Genomic DNA, 17,791 nt, shown 5'->3' with positions numbered 1-17,791 from the left:
GGGGCGGGCGGAAGGGAGAGGAAACCGGGGGAGGGCCTCTTTTCTCACCTTGAAGAACTACTTAGGAGAACACCCGACAACGACTCCTCGTTAGTATAGTGGTTAGTATCCCCGCCTGTCACGCGGGAGACCGGGGTTCAATTCCCCGACGGGGAGACTTGCTAATTTTTAATTAGCCACCTTTCTGTGTACTTCAACTATGCTGACATCTTTTCTAAGTACCTCTCTTCAAAATGGTGACTTTTAAGCTTAATGCTCACCGTGAAATAAAAGCCTACCCCAAGAGTAAAATGCTTTATATCGTTGATAGGACAAGAAGGGAGGAAGGATGACAACGTTTCGAAAGATCTCATCCCTGCTTCCAGCCGCTGGCTGGCAAAGGCCTGCGCGTGCGCAGTGACGCCCCGCCAAATTCCAGCTGGAGGTCACGAACTCACCGCGCGGAACCCGTCGGGGGAGGGGAGAGAGAGGGTGGAGTCTCCGCCCCTAAGGGGCGGGTAAGGACGGAAATCGCTCGCTGAAGAAGAGGAAGGACCGATTTCCGTAGACGCGGGGGACCCGAGCAAACGGGAAACGTCATTTTCCCGCCCCCGCTGGTTCCGTGCCGAGTTAGGTAGAGGGCTAGGTGTCAGGAAAATTTGGGCGCTAAAGCAATCAGTTTCCGGCTCCAAACTGTACTGAGTGGAGGGGCAGGGAGAGAATGGAAGAAAGGTACGGCGAGCCCGGAAGAGACGCCATTTTACCGCAGTCCTAAGACACTGCGCGAGCCAGAGCCCAGCAGGACCTCGTGGCGCAACGGTAGCGCGTCTGACTCCAGATCAGAAGGCTGCGTGTTCGAATCACGTCGGGGTCATGCCTCTTTTATTTCTTAAACCACCGGCTTCTATAAACCTAGGTGTATTCCCGCCATTTTTTGAAAAATGTGTTTAATTTTAGGATTAAATCTTACTCGATCAAATGTTATCTTAGTAATCGTTAGTCTGCAAAAAGACAAGGCTCACTGTATGTCGTAGAGCCTTCTGGCTTACTTTTTTTGTACCGTTAGGCCTTGTAAAGTGAGTTTTCTGTCGTTTAACGTGCATAATGTGTAGAAATGAGGACTGTTACTGTTGTGCATTAGTGGGCATATCAGTCCACGATGGTCCTTCACGGGACGTGTACAATACACTGTACAAGCTGTTTTTCCAAAATCAGTTTTAGACCCGTTCACCTTTTTGAAAGCAAGTACTATAGAGCACAATTTCTAACTTTGAATATTATAGTAGTTTACCTGTTGTAGCCCGTGTGACAGGCACTGTAAACAACCTTACAACGTGTAATTAATATCTCACCTTTACAGATGAAACTGGCACACAGAGAAATAGAAACTGGCACACAGAGAAATAGTGACCTGCCAAGGGTCACCCAAGACTCCAAACCAGGTGAATGACTCCAGATTCCCCTCGTTACTAGATGTTTTATAGTAAAAGTGGAAGCAAACTGTTGAAAGAACGTGCTAGAAGCCGTTGGACTTAAGTGATACACCAATACACTTTTTATATTTTCACCAATTCATGCGTGTGTTAACAAGTCAGATACCACTTTCAACTATTAATCTCTTTAATAGCAGAAAGCAAAGCTTACTCATTCACCTTTGTAAGCTCCAGGACTCTTAGTACTGAACAGTGCCTTAAAGGCATGTGTCAAACATTTTTTGTGCAAAAAATCAATAGCAAGACTATGAGAAATTAGTATTTTTAGATTTTTATTGGATATGTTCCATGAAAGTCCCTGAGTTTTTCTGCTCAACGTTTTGAAAATATCAAATATTCATTTATTACGATTCAACCTATTATAGCAGTATATGTTGTATTTTCACTTCATGTAGTTTGTTCTTCCCTCTATTTGGTTAGACTGAGATTAGATCATTCACTTCGACTGTTTTTATGGACCACCAACTATGATGAGCCTGATACTGTGCTAATAAGCACTGAGGAAAAGGATACACTGAATAAAAATAGGCTTTTTTGAGCAACAGGAGACAGATTGTTAAGTAACAAAATACCATAATGTTGGGATAAGTGCCATGAAAGTAGCATGAACAGAGTGGTGTGGGGTGCTAAAATAGGAACATTAACTCTGCCTTGGGTAGTTCAAGAAGGCCTCATACAGGAGGATCTGGAAATATAATGAAAAGTTTCCTATGTGACTTTAAGGCATTTATTTATCCAATGGACATATTTGAATGCCTTTTGAGTCAAGCTCTGTCACTTAATATCCCTGGGATCTGATTTCTTCAACTTAAAAGTAGAGGTTTATATTAGTTTGCTAGGGCCACCATAGCATAATACCACAGACTGGGTGGCTTAAACAACAGAAATTTATTTTCTCAGAATTTTGGAGGCTGGAAGTCGAAGATCAAGGTGACAGCAGGGTTGGTTTCTTCTGAGACCTGTCTGTGGCTTACAGATGACCATCTCACTGTGTCCACACAGTCTTTCCTCTGTACTTGCACATCCCTGATCATTCTGTATGTCCAGCTTTCCTCTTATAAAGACGCCAGTCAGATTGGATTAGGGCCCACTCTTAATGGCCTTATTTTAACTTAATCACTTCTTAAAAGTCCTCATCTCCAAATACACTCACCTTTTGAGGTACTGGGGGTTAGAGCTTCAACATATGAATTTGGGGGCCACAATTCTGCCCATAACAGAAGTAATGTTCTTTCTTCCTCCGGGTAACTTTTGCATATAAAGTATGTATCTGTAACAATACTTATGTGATCTTAGCTTGACCCAAGCATGTTATCTCATTTATACAAAATCATACTCTTGTGAGGTAGACAGAGCAGGTTGTATTACCTCGTTAATTATTTTGTTATGGCAGCCCTGCAAACGAATACAGTATAGCTTCTTTGGAGAACTACTAGTTCACTATGGCTGGAGGGGAAGAGCGACATAGCTGTAGAGGTAAACAGGAGTCTGATCACGCAGGACCTTGTGTGCCATTCTAACTCAAGATTTTATTCTGAAGGCAATACAGAGCTATTATTTAAGAATGTGACAGGGTCAACTCTAGCTTTACAAAGAATGTGAAAAATGGCCTAGAGCTGTTGTTTCTGGACCAGCATCCTGGGAACAAGTTAGAAATACGAATTTTCAGGCCCCACCCTAGACCTACAGACTCTCAAAACTCTGAGGGTGGGGCCTAGCAACCTGACTTTTAACGAGGCCCTCCAGGTTATTCTGATGCAAGCTAAAGTCAGAACCATGGGCCTATAGAATAAGGCCATACTGGAGGTCCCACTTACCTCACAGGGTTGTTTAGAGAATCAAATAAGATAAAATACATAAAAATCTTTTCTAAGTTGTAAAGCAGTATATATACATGTCATTATTAATACTGCTATAGCTCTAAAACTGTCACTTCACAGGTTCTAGCTTCTTTCCCAAGACTGGACATCTGTAGTTTCTTAGAATGGCCCATTTGCTGACTTGCTATAACTTTGAAATGACCTAAAATCCAACACTTCATTTTAACTTAAACGTCTGCAATCATTATACAGGAATGATGTGAGGAAAGAGGCTCTGGAATAGACAGATCCATATTTGAATTCCTAAATCCTGATACATAATAGCTCTGTGATTTTGTTCTATTTCACTAAAAATTTTCCAGTCTATCATTTATTGTTCCAAGTGGATTTATCCATTAGTATAGAATGCTCTGAGCATTTATTTCAGCTGTTTAATAAGCTAGCTTTCTCTTTTGAGGTTGTTTTTAATCAGTTACCTAAGACTGATATACTCTGGATGAACTGATAAAATGGAGCCTTTGGCAATGCAAAACTGAAAGACAGACTCAGAATTCTGATAAACCAAGTGATTTCCCAATTTCTTACACTAATTCAAAGAGAAAAGTAGCTATGGTTATAAAATCATATGTATTCATTGTAGAAATCTTAGGAAATATAGAAAACCATAAGGAAGAAAATAAAAATCACCTGTGCCCCACCACCTGCAGGAAACTACTACAAACATTTTGGTCTATATTCATTTAGTCTGTGTGTGTGTGTGTGTGTGTGTGTGTGTGTGTGTGTATTTTTTTTTTCTTCTGAGGAGGATTCACCCTGAGCTAACACCTGTGCTAATCTTCCTCTATTTTTTAGTATGTGGGCCGCCAGCACAGCATGGCCACTAACAGAGCAGTGTAGGTCCATGCCTAGAACTGGGCCCTGGCCGCCAAAACAGAGCACACTGAACTTAACCACTAGGCCACCCGGGCTGGCTCTCTTTGTATATATTTTTAAAGATACGCATATCCATACACACTTCCGTTCTTTGTAGAACTGAGATCTTACTCTAATATAGTTCTCAATTTTTCTACATGTTTTTTACTTAATGCTATATTGTGAACATTCTCTCATATTCTTAAATAAGTGTCAAGAACATAATTTTTATGACCATATAGTATTTCGTCATCTGCTCTGTTGGAGGTGACACCTTTAAATTCACAACCAAGCCCTATGCAAAACAGGATAATGAAAAACAAAAAAGTCAGCTGTACATTAATAACATTAAGAACTTCAAGAAAGGAAATGGAGGCTGTTATCTAAGTGATTTAGAAAAAAAAAAGTTTTGGAAGAGTTTTCTGAAAAAGCAATTGCATCAGTTTTTTTTTTTTAAGCTGTGGCTTCACATAGAAATATCTTCCCGCTGTTTCCCAAGGTTTTAGGTATCAATGCTGTAACATTTTAAAGATTTTTTTTAAAACCTAATACCTGTTTCAACATAAAAGGTACAAAAATTTTTATTTTGGATGAATGTAACACAAAATAAAACACCAAGTCATTGCTTTTTTTAATTCAGGAATTTCACAGGAGATGACTGAAAGAATCAAGTCCTTGAGGAGAGAAGGATGAGATCCAGAGCACAAGTGGTGGAATTCACTCTGATAGAAGGACACCTCTTCCACTGACACAAGATGCCAGAGAAAATAAGTGTAGCTTGACTGTCTGAAGTTGAGGCAATCCCTGCAGATGGTTTCTGTTTTTTTAAGTATCAGGCAGGGTCACCAGCTGAAAGTAGGAAGAGGTGGTAGAAAGGGATGTGAGAGATTTGAGGAGAGAAGTGAAGGTATGAATGATTAATCCAGAGAATGAAGAGCTTTGCCAGCCAGTGTTGAGTGCTCCTGTGAGGTCTGAGGTCATGAATTAAAACCAGTCAGCCTGCTGTATGATTTTTCTCCAGCAATCTTTGCTACTTGAGTGCAAGCAATGGGGAAGTCTGTTCCAGTCGGGTTCGGTCCAAGCAAGGTTGAGGTTCTTCCAAGCAAGAAAGAGACAGACATTGGGGTAAGAGAGTTGAAAATGTTTGCAAAAGAGCGATTACAAGGGTTAATCAGAGCATCTAAGTCAAGTGAGTTGGAAATGATTATATGATGGCAGAAGCAGGATAATAGATTTTTTAAAGTGTTTGGGTAATGGATTTGGGGGGGTCTCAATTAGGTCAGTGCGAGTACAATAAAAGAGCTGAGGCAAAAAGGCTAGTGATTGATAATTGGGGTGCTTGAAATTGAGATTTAGAAGATAAAACAGTTATCAATGACAAGTTTCAGAATCTTACCACTAGAGTGGATGGATGAGATGGAATAGAGGAACAGTTTGTTGGACGTGAAGAGGTCAAAGATGTAAAAGGCCAAGTGTGGGTGTTGCATGGGTCATCTGTGTTGAATTCAGACAGAATGTAGACAAGAGGGATGATGAGGAAAACTCAGAGCAAGGAGCAAGTCTATAATTTCTGAGGGACAGTGGCTGTCTTTACTGATGGCAGTAAAGATGGTAGAGGGTGATTTAGCCAGATGATATGAACTTCAGATGTTTTTGAAGGAGAGAAAAGGAGAAACAGTTTGGAAGAAGTAATCAGGAACAGAGGCCACCCAAACTCTGCAGCCAAATCTGTCAGCCTTAAGGTACACAGAGTATGAGAAAAAATAACCATTTCAGAGCTCTACAGCAGTTAGAAGCAAAAATTATCTTCGTTACTAAAAATAGCAGTGCTGGCATACACCTGGATGCATCCAGGATGATAGGAAGTCTGAATTTGATAACTCATGACTTTGTGGGTGATGGAAAAAGGCAATCGCACTTTCTGATAGTTCATGACATCAACTATGTCTCCTGAGAAATGTAGAATCTGCAAGTAGCCTCCTGTTAACAGTGTCCACAGATAGAAAAGCAGAGAGAATTAATGAAAGGGGGTGAAAATGATGTTTTTGCTCAGGGAACATTCATTTCAGGCATCTAGAATGCAGTTCTTTGTGAATTATATTATCTTTAATGTTGGCCTGTAGAGCAAAGTACTATGTCTACTTAAAAGAACTTTCAGATTCAATGATTTTTTTTTTCTGGCTTGTGGTAAGAAGTAGGATGAATTATTGTCTCTGGAGATTAAACTGCCTGGAAAATTTCTGGTGCAAAGGCCCTATGAAAAAAGCACAGTTTCAGTGCAGCATCCTCACAGGTCGCTCTCTCAGGTGGCTCTGTGACTCCAGCATTGTACTCTATTCACATCAAATTTAGGTAGAAGACTATTATCTTCAAGTGTTAGTGATGCCTCCTCTTCTGAGGATCTGCTTCAGAGACCTCGCTGCCCAGGTATCCTCAGACCATAGGGCAGCTGTCAGAGCCTGGAGACCCCTTATGTACTCCACCCTAGTCAGATCAAATCTAAATCTAGCCCAGGTAACGTACCCTTTTCAGAGCAGCAAAACCTACCTCTTAACTATTAGTACAGTCAGGCCAGAGCCAAACTCTTCAACTAGCAAGGTAATGATTTAACAGGATAACTGGCTAATTCAAATAGGGTAGAATAAACCCATCAACTGTGGCCTTGCAGAGATTACGCTTGGGACTTTGTGGCTCTGCCCATTATAATTTGAGACTATCCTGGAAGAAATAACTGAACTGTGACAGGCACATTGCAGACTGGGACATCCCACATGCATTAATTACATTTGTGGGGTTACCTGTCACTACAAAATCATGGTCCTTTGCCTGTCAAATCAGTTCACCCTCTGAAGATAAAAATACTTGCCAATGTGCCCAGAGAAGCTGTTGGGGAGGGGGCAGGGGAATTAGGTAACTTTAACAAGGCATCCTAAAAATCTACAAAACAACTTGCTAATTAAAATACAATTTTTAATTTGAATTACTGAGCTAAATACTATTGCTTAAATATATGTAAATACTGAGGTTTTTAGAAAAGAATTAATAATATGAAGCTGCCTGTAGGAAAATAATCCATCATTAGAAGAAAAGTCTCCTCAATTTGAACAAAATAAAATGGCTTAACTTATAGGAAACATTTTTAGTGAAGGCGTTTAACTTTACTTGAATTTAAACAACCATGCAGAGATCAGATAAGCATTTAAGAAAAAAATTTTAAGCAGCTTATGAAGCATAGATTTGAGGTTAGAATCTGGGGAAACGATTAAGACAGCCTAAATCCAAGGTCAGTTTCTTTCCTTTCCTGGAAGAAAGCATCTTGAAACATATATAAATTCGTAAGAAATACAAATATTCGTCATCAGTGGTATTTGTTTTCAGGGAGATATTTTAATTGTGGCAAATTTCTGAGACTCTACCAGGTTTTAATTTGGATCAGTAATAATACTGGTTTGATTAGGGCTCCCGGCCTAATTTTAGGTCACTAGGCTTCCTAGTGATTAAAATCTAGTATGCATCTATCTCAGTTATCTTAAGTTGCCCATTAAGGCATTCCTAAACGTTTCATTTCGCCTTGTTGTATTATTAAACATCAGGTTAGATGAAGTTATGGTAAAATACGGGCGAAGGGATCTAACCCAGAGACGGCTCTAAATAAATATGCAGTGGAGCCCCAACTAACTGTTCAAATGAAATAATTCAGAAATGCCCCAACCTTTAGGCTAAGAAGCAAACGGCATATTTGACAATACAATTTTGTCCCAAATTAAGGGCAGTTTCAGCCGTCCAGTACTCGAGGTCTGGCTTTTCCCGGATTTCGGGAACAAAGAAGCACTTGCAAGCGGACACGGGGATTTAACCGCCTGCTCGCCCCTTCCCTCCCCACAAGTCAATCAAATCAAGGAAGATAAGCGCCTACAAACACGCCTCGCTTCTTTTCTTTCCCTTCAGGGATAGCGTTTGGGGAAGGCGAGGCTGCGGCTATTCTTCGGGGGATCAACGTCCCGGGACTGAGAAAGGCCCAGTCCCCGGGTCCTCGCAGCCGCCGTGCAACTCGGCCCCTTCGTGGGCGACCGAACCCGGAGAGGAAAGCTTCTTCTCAAGCAGGGGGAGGGAGAGAAAACCGCGCACAAAAGCAGTACGACTCCTCCCATATCAGCGTGTAAGGGGAAGACTGGCGAAAAGAGAAACAGAAACAGGCCGGACACCCGGGATCCCGCCCGAGCGGCTTTTAAACTGCGTTTCTACAACCCCTCGCACCGCGCCGCGGCTAATGGAACCCGCGCGAGGCGTCCCGCCAATCAGCGCCGCGCTTCCTGCCGCCGCGGGCCAATGGCGGCGCGCGTTCTTGGGGCGTGGGCGAAGCAGGCTGCTCGCCCCTTGCCTGTAGTGTGTGGGCTGGGGTTGCTGCGGGCTCCTGGCTTGGTGGCACTTGCTTCGTACTTCTGCTGCGGGGCCTTTGTGTGCGCCTGTTGCTTTGCTTTGTGTGCGCGAGTGTTTGCTTTGCTCCGCGGCGCTCCTCCCGGGCGGGAGCCGTGAGGTTCGGAGGCGGCGGCGTCCCCCCTCCCGCGGGCAAGGAGCGAGCGCGCCGGCGTGAGCGGAGGGTGTGAGGGCTGCGGGGAAGGGGATTCGCCGCCGAGATGCCGGAGTTCCTGGAAGACCCCTCGGTCCTGACGAAAGAGAAGTTGAAGAGTGAGTTGGTCGCCAACAATGTGACGCTCCCGGCCGGGGAGCAGCGCAAAGACGTGTACGTGCAGCTCTACCTGCAGCACCTCACGGCGCGCAACCGGCCGCCGCTCGCCGCCGGCGCCAACAGCAAGGGGCCCCCGGACTTCTCCAGCGACGAGGAACGCGAGCCCACCCCGGTCCTCGGCTCCGGGGCCGCAGGCCGCAGCCGTGCCGCCGTCGGCAGGGTAAGGACGCCCGGCTGGGGCCACAAAGGCGGGCGTTGGGCGGTTGGCGCCCCCTCGGGCTGGCCTCCTCGGCGGCGGGGCTGTCCCCGCGCGCCACCAGCGGGCCGGCGTCTGGGTCTGCGGCCGCTCGAGTGGGCTCCTTGGCCGCGGGCTTGCAGGCTCTGGAAGGGGAGGGTCTGGAGAGGCGGGTCCCGGAGTCGGGGCCGCGGGGCTGGCGTCTCTGTCGTGTGGCTGGACGTGTGAAGGTGGCCTTTGCTCTTGTGTTGCGCGCGGGTGATGGGCGCGCGCGGATAGCCCGGTGGTGTCCCCGGACCCCCCGGCCGCCAGGAGTGGGTGTTTAGACCGGGACTTCAGTGCCCTTTTCGAAAGCCCCAGGGAGGGTCGGCCCGAAACTGCATTAGGTTCCGTTCGAGCGTTTTCCCGCTTTATGAACTGAAATGACTAGTAACCGAGTCTCAGAGCGCTCCCTGGAGGGCAATTTGTGACATACTAATTTCTAACCAAAATTTGAAATAAATTCCCGCCTTTTTATGTTTTTGCATATGGAGGGCTTTTTGAACCGTTTATGTTTTTCTTGTTCGTGTTACTCTTTTCTAACAACAGGTCATCTTTTGGCGGGGCAGCGTTACTCTAAATTAAAACGAGCATTTAAAAATACATCTTTAAGCGGTTATCGTAGACGCTCAAATATTTGAAAATTCTAGTTAGGATTGGGGTTTGGGGATTTATTTTTTCCTTTTTGGTAAATTTCGCATGAGAAAAGGAAAGCCTTAGGAATCAGAAATGTCATGACATTCTGCTATATCAGTATTGCAATGTGGAATATGTAAACCTAGATAAATCTCAGATTGGAATAGTTTGTTTTTTGTTTTGTGGGGTTTTATATGCTATTTTTGTTGGTATGAATCTTAGTTACCAGACGTCAAATCATAATTGAATAGTTGAAAGTAGTGATTGGTGTAACGTACAATGTTGTGTAAAACATCCCATGTTGAGTCGAGTTGTTGCTACTGATGACTAGTATAACAAACAAGTACTGCTCCTTTCAAAGTTACATTGTTTAACTTTAGTTTTTAAGAATCTATTTGATGTGTGTTCTGGACTACCCAGGTGGAAATTGAAGGAAGGTGTAATAGATACATGTAAATTTAATTGAAAATCTTAGCCTGGGCCTTAGAAAAACTGAAATCTTGGGTCTTAAGTCAGTGCCCGGCACATAAGTGGTTCCAAATAAATATTTGTTCAATAAATAAAAGACCAGCTCCACCTTATTGTTTCTGATGTCTGGTGTTTGTGGATTTGAAGAAAGCCTCTTTACTTCTCCAGAATAAACAGAAATTTACTTTTGAAGTAAAGCATATCCCTTATCTGTTTTCCCCCAACCCCTCTGAAAAACGAAGTAATATTCTAACTACTTTAGTAAAGATTTGGTTGAAAATGAAATATTTTCCATTTAAATCAGGACACTTTTTTTAAAAACTGGTCTTCTGTGGAACCCTATATTGGTCGTCTGTGAAAGTGTATTATTTTAGAGCCATGTGAGTATTTGGTTGTATATTTATAATAAGATTATTTGATCTTATTTATTTTGATGATGATTCATTTTCGACAAACAACCATCTCGGTTTTAATGTTTTTCCTTCAGCAACTTTTTAAAAGAGCATATGTCCCAGTCTACCTTGTGTTCTTTGGAGTGTAAGAAGAATTGAATGTAAAAATTTTTAATTTCAGTTCAAGTAGCTCAATTTTTTGAGTTCCTACCGTGTGCTCTTGACTACTGAAGATCGATTTCTGCAGACTCCAGCCACCACTATAATTAATTGCTTGGATTTTTTTTGGTGTGATAATTGATTGTACTTATCTCAACAACCTCCAGTGTTATCCACGTCGGTCAGCAACGTGCAAGTCAGCTCTGGGTGAAATGGATTAACATTTTAAGAGAACCTGCTATATCTAGTGTCATGCTGAGCCCTTTATATCTCAGTGTTGTGACCCATATAAAGAAAAACTATCTCATAGCCATAGATTTAAGTCTTCTCTACCGTGAATATTTAAAACTCAAAAATGTGTACTCTCATGTGCAGCTATGACATACAACTATCTGCTGGGGCTTTGGGGGAAAAAAAAAATGTGTACTCTTGGCTAGGCTCAATGGAGTCAACAAGTTGAAAACGTTAATAATGGTAGTTGGTCAGTAGCATCATTTTCTTTTTTAAAGACATTAAAAGTGAGTTATAATTTAACTTAGGAGTCTGCTAGACTTATCAGGCATAGGAAAAATACCTTGAATTTATAGGAAAAGAACCTTAGGGAATTTTATAATAATTGGTATATAAAATTCTTCTCCATAGCATATTCCTTTTGCATATACGATATTTTATGTTCTAGTCATTGTTAGCACCATACATAATGATACGGTCACATTTATTAAAGAATATTTGTAATCTAGGAGAAAGCTCAATTATGTTTGAGAGTTGCAGTTAGGGCAGATTTTTTAAGTGGTGAATTTTTAATGTTTTAAAACAAAATCATGAGGCCGGCCCCGTGGCTTAGTGGTTAAGTGCGCGCGCTCGGCTGCTAGCGGCCCAGGTTTGGATCCCGGGCGCGGACTGACGCACCATTTGTCCAGCCATGCTGAGGCCGGGTCCCACACACAGCAACTAGAAGGATGTGCAACTATGACATACAACTATCTATTGGGGCTTTGGGGAGAAAAAGGGAAAAAAAAGGAGGAGGACTGGCAATAGATGTTAGCTCAAGGCTGGTCTTCCTCAGCTAAAAAAAAAAAAAAAAAAAGAGGCTTGGCATGGATGTTAGCTGAGGGCTGATCTTCCTCACAAAAAAAATAAAACAAACATTAATGTTGATTTGGCCAAAGGCATAGCATATACCTTCTATTTAAACATAGATTTATGAGGAATATTTTTATTATTTATTTATTCTTTCTTTCTTTCTTTATTTTGTGAGGAAGATCAGCCCTGAGCTAACATCCGTGCCAATCCTCTTTTTGCTGAGAAAGACTGGCCCTGGGCTAACATCTGTGGCTATCTTCCTCCACTTTATATGGGATGCCGCCACAGCATGGCCTGACAAGCGATGCGTCAGTGCGCGCCCGGGATCCGAACCCTTGCTGCCAGCAGCCCAGCACGTGCGCTTAACCGCTATGCCATGGGGCCGGCCTCAGGAATATTTTTAATTAAAGGAGAAATTGTTTCATATCAGCCACCACCATGGTCTCTTAGTCACTTGGTATAATAGGACAAATATCTGCATGTTCAAAATTTGGTTTCGGTTTTTAGTTTTCTTATTTGTAGGCTTTTTATTTTATGCATCTTGTTAATACCAGTAATTTTAGGTGTTGAAATTATCTATGTTGTCGACACAAAAATAAACATTTTCAGAGTTGGTGATCCGCCTTTTTCGTTTCAAGGTGCAAAGCAGTGTATCTGTTTGGAATCGAGTGGAGCATGGCATTCTTTAATGGTCTGATCTGGTGGATTATGAATTCTTAACAGGAAATATTTAAAGACATGGAACAGAACAGTAAAAAGCATGTTAGCAATGGTAAATGTTAATTAAATCATAAATTGGCCACCATACTCTACTGTCAGGTGTTAAGTGTACAGACTTCTGAATCAGGGAGTTACAGATTCAAATTCCAGTTCTGCTACTTATTCAGATGACCTCGAATAGTGAACATTGCGTGTCAGATGCTCAGTTTTCATCTGGAAAATAGGAATAATCTGATAGCTACTTAATTAGATTGAAGGTTACATGAGGGTGCATTTGTGAAGGTGTCCAGTGCTCAGCAATTGGGACCTATTACAGCATGTGATTTCTGATTTTTTTTGTCTTTGTTTAATGCCAGAGCGACACAATGTTACCATCATATATTTTTCAGAATTGGATGAGGTAGGTTTGTGCAAGTGATGTGTACTTAGAGTCTGTTCAAGTGTTACTATATAGCATAGTATGCAGATTGCCTGAGTTAGCTGTGCAACTTTGAACTTCGATTTCCTCTCTTGTAAAGTGGGGATGTTAGTATCTATCTCATGGAATTTTTAGGATTCAGTAAGTTAATACATATAAGGCACTTAGAGCACAACTTGGTACATAATGAGTGCTCAATAGAATCTATTTTATAATTATCATTATTATTGTTAAACTTTAGCATCTTTGCTAGTAATGGTAGAGATTAAAAAAATAAGAGTAGCTCATGGGTGATATCAGAACTATTGGATTTTAAAGTTGAAAAAGACATTAGAGATCATGGGGTAGTAGGGAAGAAACTAGAAAACAGTGCCTGGCACATAGTAGGTACTCGGTATTTTTGACTGAATGAAACTAAGAGATTACATGATTCACTTAAAGGAACAAAGCTCTCTGGAGGCAGAAATCAGTACAACTAATGGTTCCTTCTTCCCGATTGAAACTGCTCGCTTGATAATTATGTATACCACGCTACCTGTCTCCCAATTTTTATTCTTATTAAAGGTGATATTTCATAAATGACATTACTTTCCTGGAACTTTTCTCTCTACAAATTAAAAATAAAAATCAGGTAGCCTATTACGAACCCCTGCTCTATTTAACTTAACTTATGCCAGTTTATTGGCCTCTTACTTAAGATTTCTTTGTACAACTGTGGTTTTTCATTATGTTTTAAAATATGAGAGTTGGTTTCCTGCTTCAGTTTGATAAGCCTTTGTTATTTCTTAATTAAAAAATGGGTTTTTAAAAATAAGTGACTTATTTTTCCCTCCCCAGATGGCACTTTCATTCATTCGTTCAACGAAACATTTATCAGGTGTCCATTCCTGTGTCAGGCCTTCTTGTTTTAAATTTTAGATGCTTGGGATGCAAATATGAGTGTGACGGTGCTCCCTGCTTGCAGCTACCATCTTAAATGCTGCATCCAAAATCCCCTGAAATACACATTAAAATACATATTCTCGGGCCCAATATTAGTACTTAGAATGGAGTAAGACTTTTTAAAATAGGGCTAACTTTTCCAAAAGTTTTGAGATTTTGATAACAAAGCAGACTTGGGGACTACTGTTCAACGAGTTCACCATCTGGAGAAGATAATGCATGTATACAGATAACTAATAAAAAATAGGCAGAATGTGTTGAGTGCCAAAGAAAGAGATTTCCTGAAAACCTCAGGCTGTTGCAAGGAGTTGAAATTCCTGGATGTTTTGTTGATAGTAGAATTTGAACATTCTTACAGTGGGAGGGATTATCTATAAGTAATCTATAACTGATTGATTTTCTCTTATTTAAAGTATTTATGTTATACAATGGAGTTTTTCTTCCCAATCCGTCCACACACTGTTTGGAAAATTCAAGTAGGTCACTAACATGGGATTAGATCTGTTTGATTAAAAACCCTCTTTTCTATAAAGAACTCAAGGCTCTGATGTAGTATAATATTCTTAGACTCTACACTACTATTTTGACGTCAAAGTGTGGGTTGCTTCAAGGTTTGAGCCTGATGATGCTAGATAAGTGTAATATGTGTATTAAAGCCTTCTGAAAGTACCCTCACTAACTTTTCACAGCCATTTTTTAATTAAAGGTTTCTCTTGCATTGACATCATTGTTCTTATTAGCAACTATGTTTAAAGAATAATTTCTCATAATATTTATATGAAGTATGTCAAATTTTTATTTGGTTAAAAAACAGAAATTCTAATACATGGCCAAATAAAGCCTGTTTTTTCCTCCTTCAGCATCATTGGAAAGTAAGCAGTTCATACAACTTGATGATTTTTGCCGTTTTGCATAAAATATTTCTAGGATGCAATATTGACTCTTCTACCTTAAATAGTAATTTGGGCCTACATTGATTTTGATATTTGTGGCCATTATTTAACAGCCATTTATGTTCAGTACTCTGATGCTTTCTGGGATTACTGAGGCATTTGTAAGGCTATTTGCCACAACCCTAAAAGGTACCCATATTTTTGCTCCCTTCTCCTGTTTAACCTTGCAGGTTTATATAGTTTTTCCAGTAAATACTGCCTTTGCTTAAATTGTTTTAAAAAATTCCGTTGAAATTTCTCTCAAAGCTTGTTCCATGTTCTTGCAGCTGTTCGTAGTGAAATGGTCATATAAACCTAAGTGTGGCGACCAAGCTGTGTCAGAGGTGATATGTAGCCAGAAAGTCTGTCTGACTTCCTTCAGGTGTCAAAAACTGGCTACTAAAGTCACAATTTTACGATAAGGATATTCATTTGGGCTTCTTAAATTCTGATAGGCTTGTTTAAAGGAAATCATTTTTATGCATAACTAAGTATAAACCTTTAAGGTAAAGTCTTAAACTTTACTATATTAATTTAAACTTTTTAAGAATTATCAGAAGAAGCCAGTAGTAAATTGTATTTGTGATTATCTGGATGGAAATGTTTAAACCCACTGTATTTGTTCTTTTGAATTTTTGATGCCATTACCTCCTCTTTAGATAGTTAGCCAAAATTGACTATTTTAACAGTAGTCTTTAAAATTTGAGTTATTTGCTTGGGTGTTAGGTTTGTATAATTATAATTGAACTTAGAAAATATCTTCAAGTAATGAGTTGCTTTGAAGTTAATGAAATTGCTAAGGCCTAGTATAACTATAAATCAACTTGCAAGTGAATTTGCATGTTTATTGTATACAGTGTTATTTATATAGTAAATGAACATTTTTTAATTCATGTCAAAATAACTGGACTTTGTTTACAGAAAGCCACAAAGAAAACTGATAGACCCAGACTAGAAGATAAAGATGATCTAGATGTAACAGAGCTAACTAATGAAGATCTTCTGGAGCAGCTTGTGAGATATGGAGTGAATCCTGGTCCTATTGTGGGTAAGCTGATAAAATTTCAGATATCTTTTCTGTGAACCCCAAATTGTTTTCCTCTCTGTCTAGCAGTTAGAGTTTGAGTTCTAAAGGCCAGTCTGTCATTAATCATTTATATGACTTGTATCTTCGTTTCCTTAACTGTAAGTGAGGGGAATAAAATGAGAGAATTGAACTGGCTAATCTCCAAGATTGCCTCTGTTGAGATTGTTTCATATGGTGTTTATATCACACTACCTGGTGAGACATTTGGGTCTTATATGACAATTTAGGAAAATCTGAGGTAACAGCTGGCCAAATTCATCCAAATCAGTAAGTTAAAAGTCTTGATTGGAATTCAAGAATGATACCCTCAAGAGGAGCTAAAATAAGAAAACCTGGAAAAACTAAATACACTGAATTTCCCTCATTTGGTTACTGTTAGTAGGTGATTTTGCAAGACTGATTATGCCTTAATTTTATAGGGTCTTGGTGATAACCTCAAGATGAGAAAGGTCTATTTTGATCTTCTAAGTTATGTAAAATTTTGAAGTGGAGATTTGGGAGTTTGTCTTTTCCTGTAGGTGTGGTTGCAAACAAGAATTTGGAATGTTGTCTTTCTTTTGTTTTATTTAATACACTGCTTCCAAATAGATGATAATAAACCTATTAATATAATTACCAAAAGACGTTTGATACCCTTTTTAAATTTTTCATTTAAAATTCCAAAGTGGAGATGCTGAAAAATGTGCATTATGTCTCAACATACATTAAATTACATGTTGGTGTTATCAGCTGTTCATTTTTTTTAAGTTGTATATATTAAGGTGTACAACTTGATATACATTGTGAAATAATCACCATAATCAAGCTAACTACCATATCCATCACCTCACATAGTTTTCTTTTGTGTGCATGTGTGGTGAGAACACTTAAGATTTACCTTCTTAGCAAATTTCAAGGATATAATATAGTATTGTTAACTACAGCCTATGCTATAACATTAGATACCAGAACTTACTCGTCTTGCATAACTGAGATTTTGTACCCTTTGACCAACATCTTCCCATTTCCCCCTCCCTAGCTGTTCATCTTAAGACTACTTATATAACATTTTGAGATATGTGTTGTTTCTAAAACTATATATTATCATTTTATTCATCTTACAGAAATCGGGAAAACGTACAGCTGGGGTAAAGCAAAATAAAAGCTATTTTTTTTTTTAATAATTTTATTTCTTTATTTATTTCCCCCCAAAACCCCAGCAGATAGTTGTATGTCATAGCTGCGCATCCTTCTAGTTGCTGTATGTGGGACGCAGCCTCAGCATGGCCGGAGAAGCGGTGCGTCGGTGCGCGCCCTGGATCCGAACCCAGGCCGCCAGCAGCGGAGGGCACAGTTAACCGCTAAGGCATGGGGCCGGCCGCAATAAAAGCTATTTTTGATAAAAGCTAAATTGATGTTGAAATGTGTTAAGAATTTGTTTATAATCAGTTTTACTTTGCTATCTAATTGGTATATAATTTCTATTTGTAACACACATTTCTATAAAAGGTCATTTTAACTGCAAAGTAGTTATATTTAAATACAACACCTTAAATTTACACAGTTATGTGTCAAATATATTCCATTTTTAAATTGATTTATCGGACTTTTCTTTTCCCATAACTGAATGGCTATTTATAGGCATGTTACTCTCTTAGAGTTGTGAGGTTTTAAGCATGGTAATTAAAAGGAGTACTGTCTGTTTATAAAAATGATTTTTCTACAAAGGCAAGTACTATGACATAATACTGGAGAAAATATACCAAGTCCAAAACTTTTCAGTCAGAAATACTCAGTCATACATGGT

At 40.0% G+C, this 17,791-nt stretch overlaps 1 protein-coding gene and 1 non-coding gene across 6 annotated transcripts in view; both read left to right on the top strand.

The window, feature by feature from the left end:
* Positions 1–781: 781 nt before the first annotated feature.
* TRNAW-CCA (transfer RNA tryptophan (anticodon CCA)) lies at positions 782–853 on the top strand. The gene has a single exon. It is a non-coding gene; the product is annotated as a tRNA-Trp (tRNA).
* Positions 854–8,192: 7,339 nt separating this feature from the next.
* Positions 8,193–17,791, top strand: part of TMPO (thymopoietin) — a 28,869-nt gene continuing 19,270 nt past the window's right edge. Inside the window, exons 1-2 of one of the 5 annotated variants that reach the window (XM_058568600.1) lie at positions 8,193–9,114; positions 15,840–15,966. In XM_058568600.1, the coding sequence (XP_058424583.1) occupies positions 8,842–9,114; positions 15,840–15,966 (400 nt within the window). In that variant the 5' untranslated portion in view covers positions 8,193–8,841. The remainder of the gene's footprint in view (positions 9,115–15,839; positions 15,967–17,791) is intronic. The other 4 variants (XM_058568604.1, XM_058568602.1, XM_058568603.1 and 1 more) reach the window with 4 other exon arrangements.

Source organism: Diceros bicornis, chromosome 25, assembly GCF_020826845.1.
Source record: "Diceros bicornis minor isolate mBicDic1 chromosome 25, mDicBic1.mat.cur, whole genome shotgun sequence".
NCBI classification, from domain to species: Eukaryota; Metazoa; Chordata; class Mammalia; order Perissodactyla; family Rhinocerotidae; genus Diceros; species Diceros bicornis.
The sequence above is the reverse complement of the archived record's forward strand: the minus strand, read 5'-3'. Positions and strand labels throughout refer to the sequence as shown.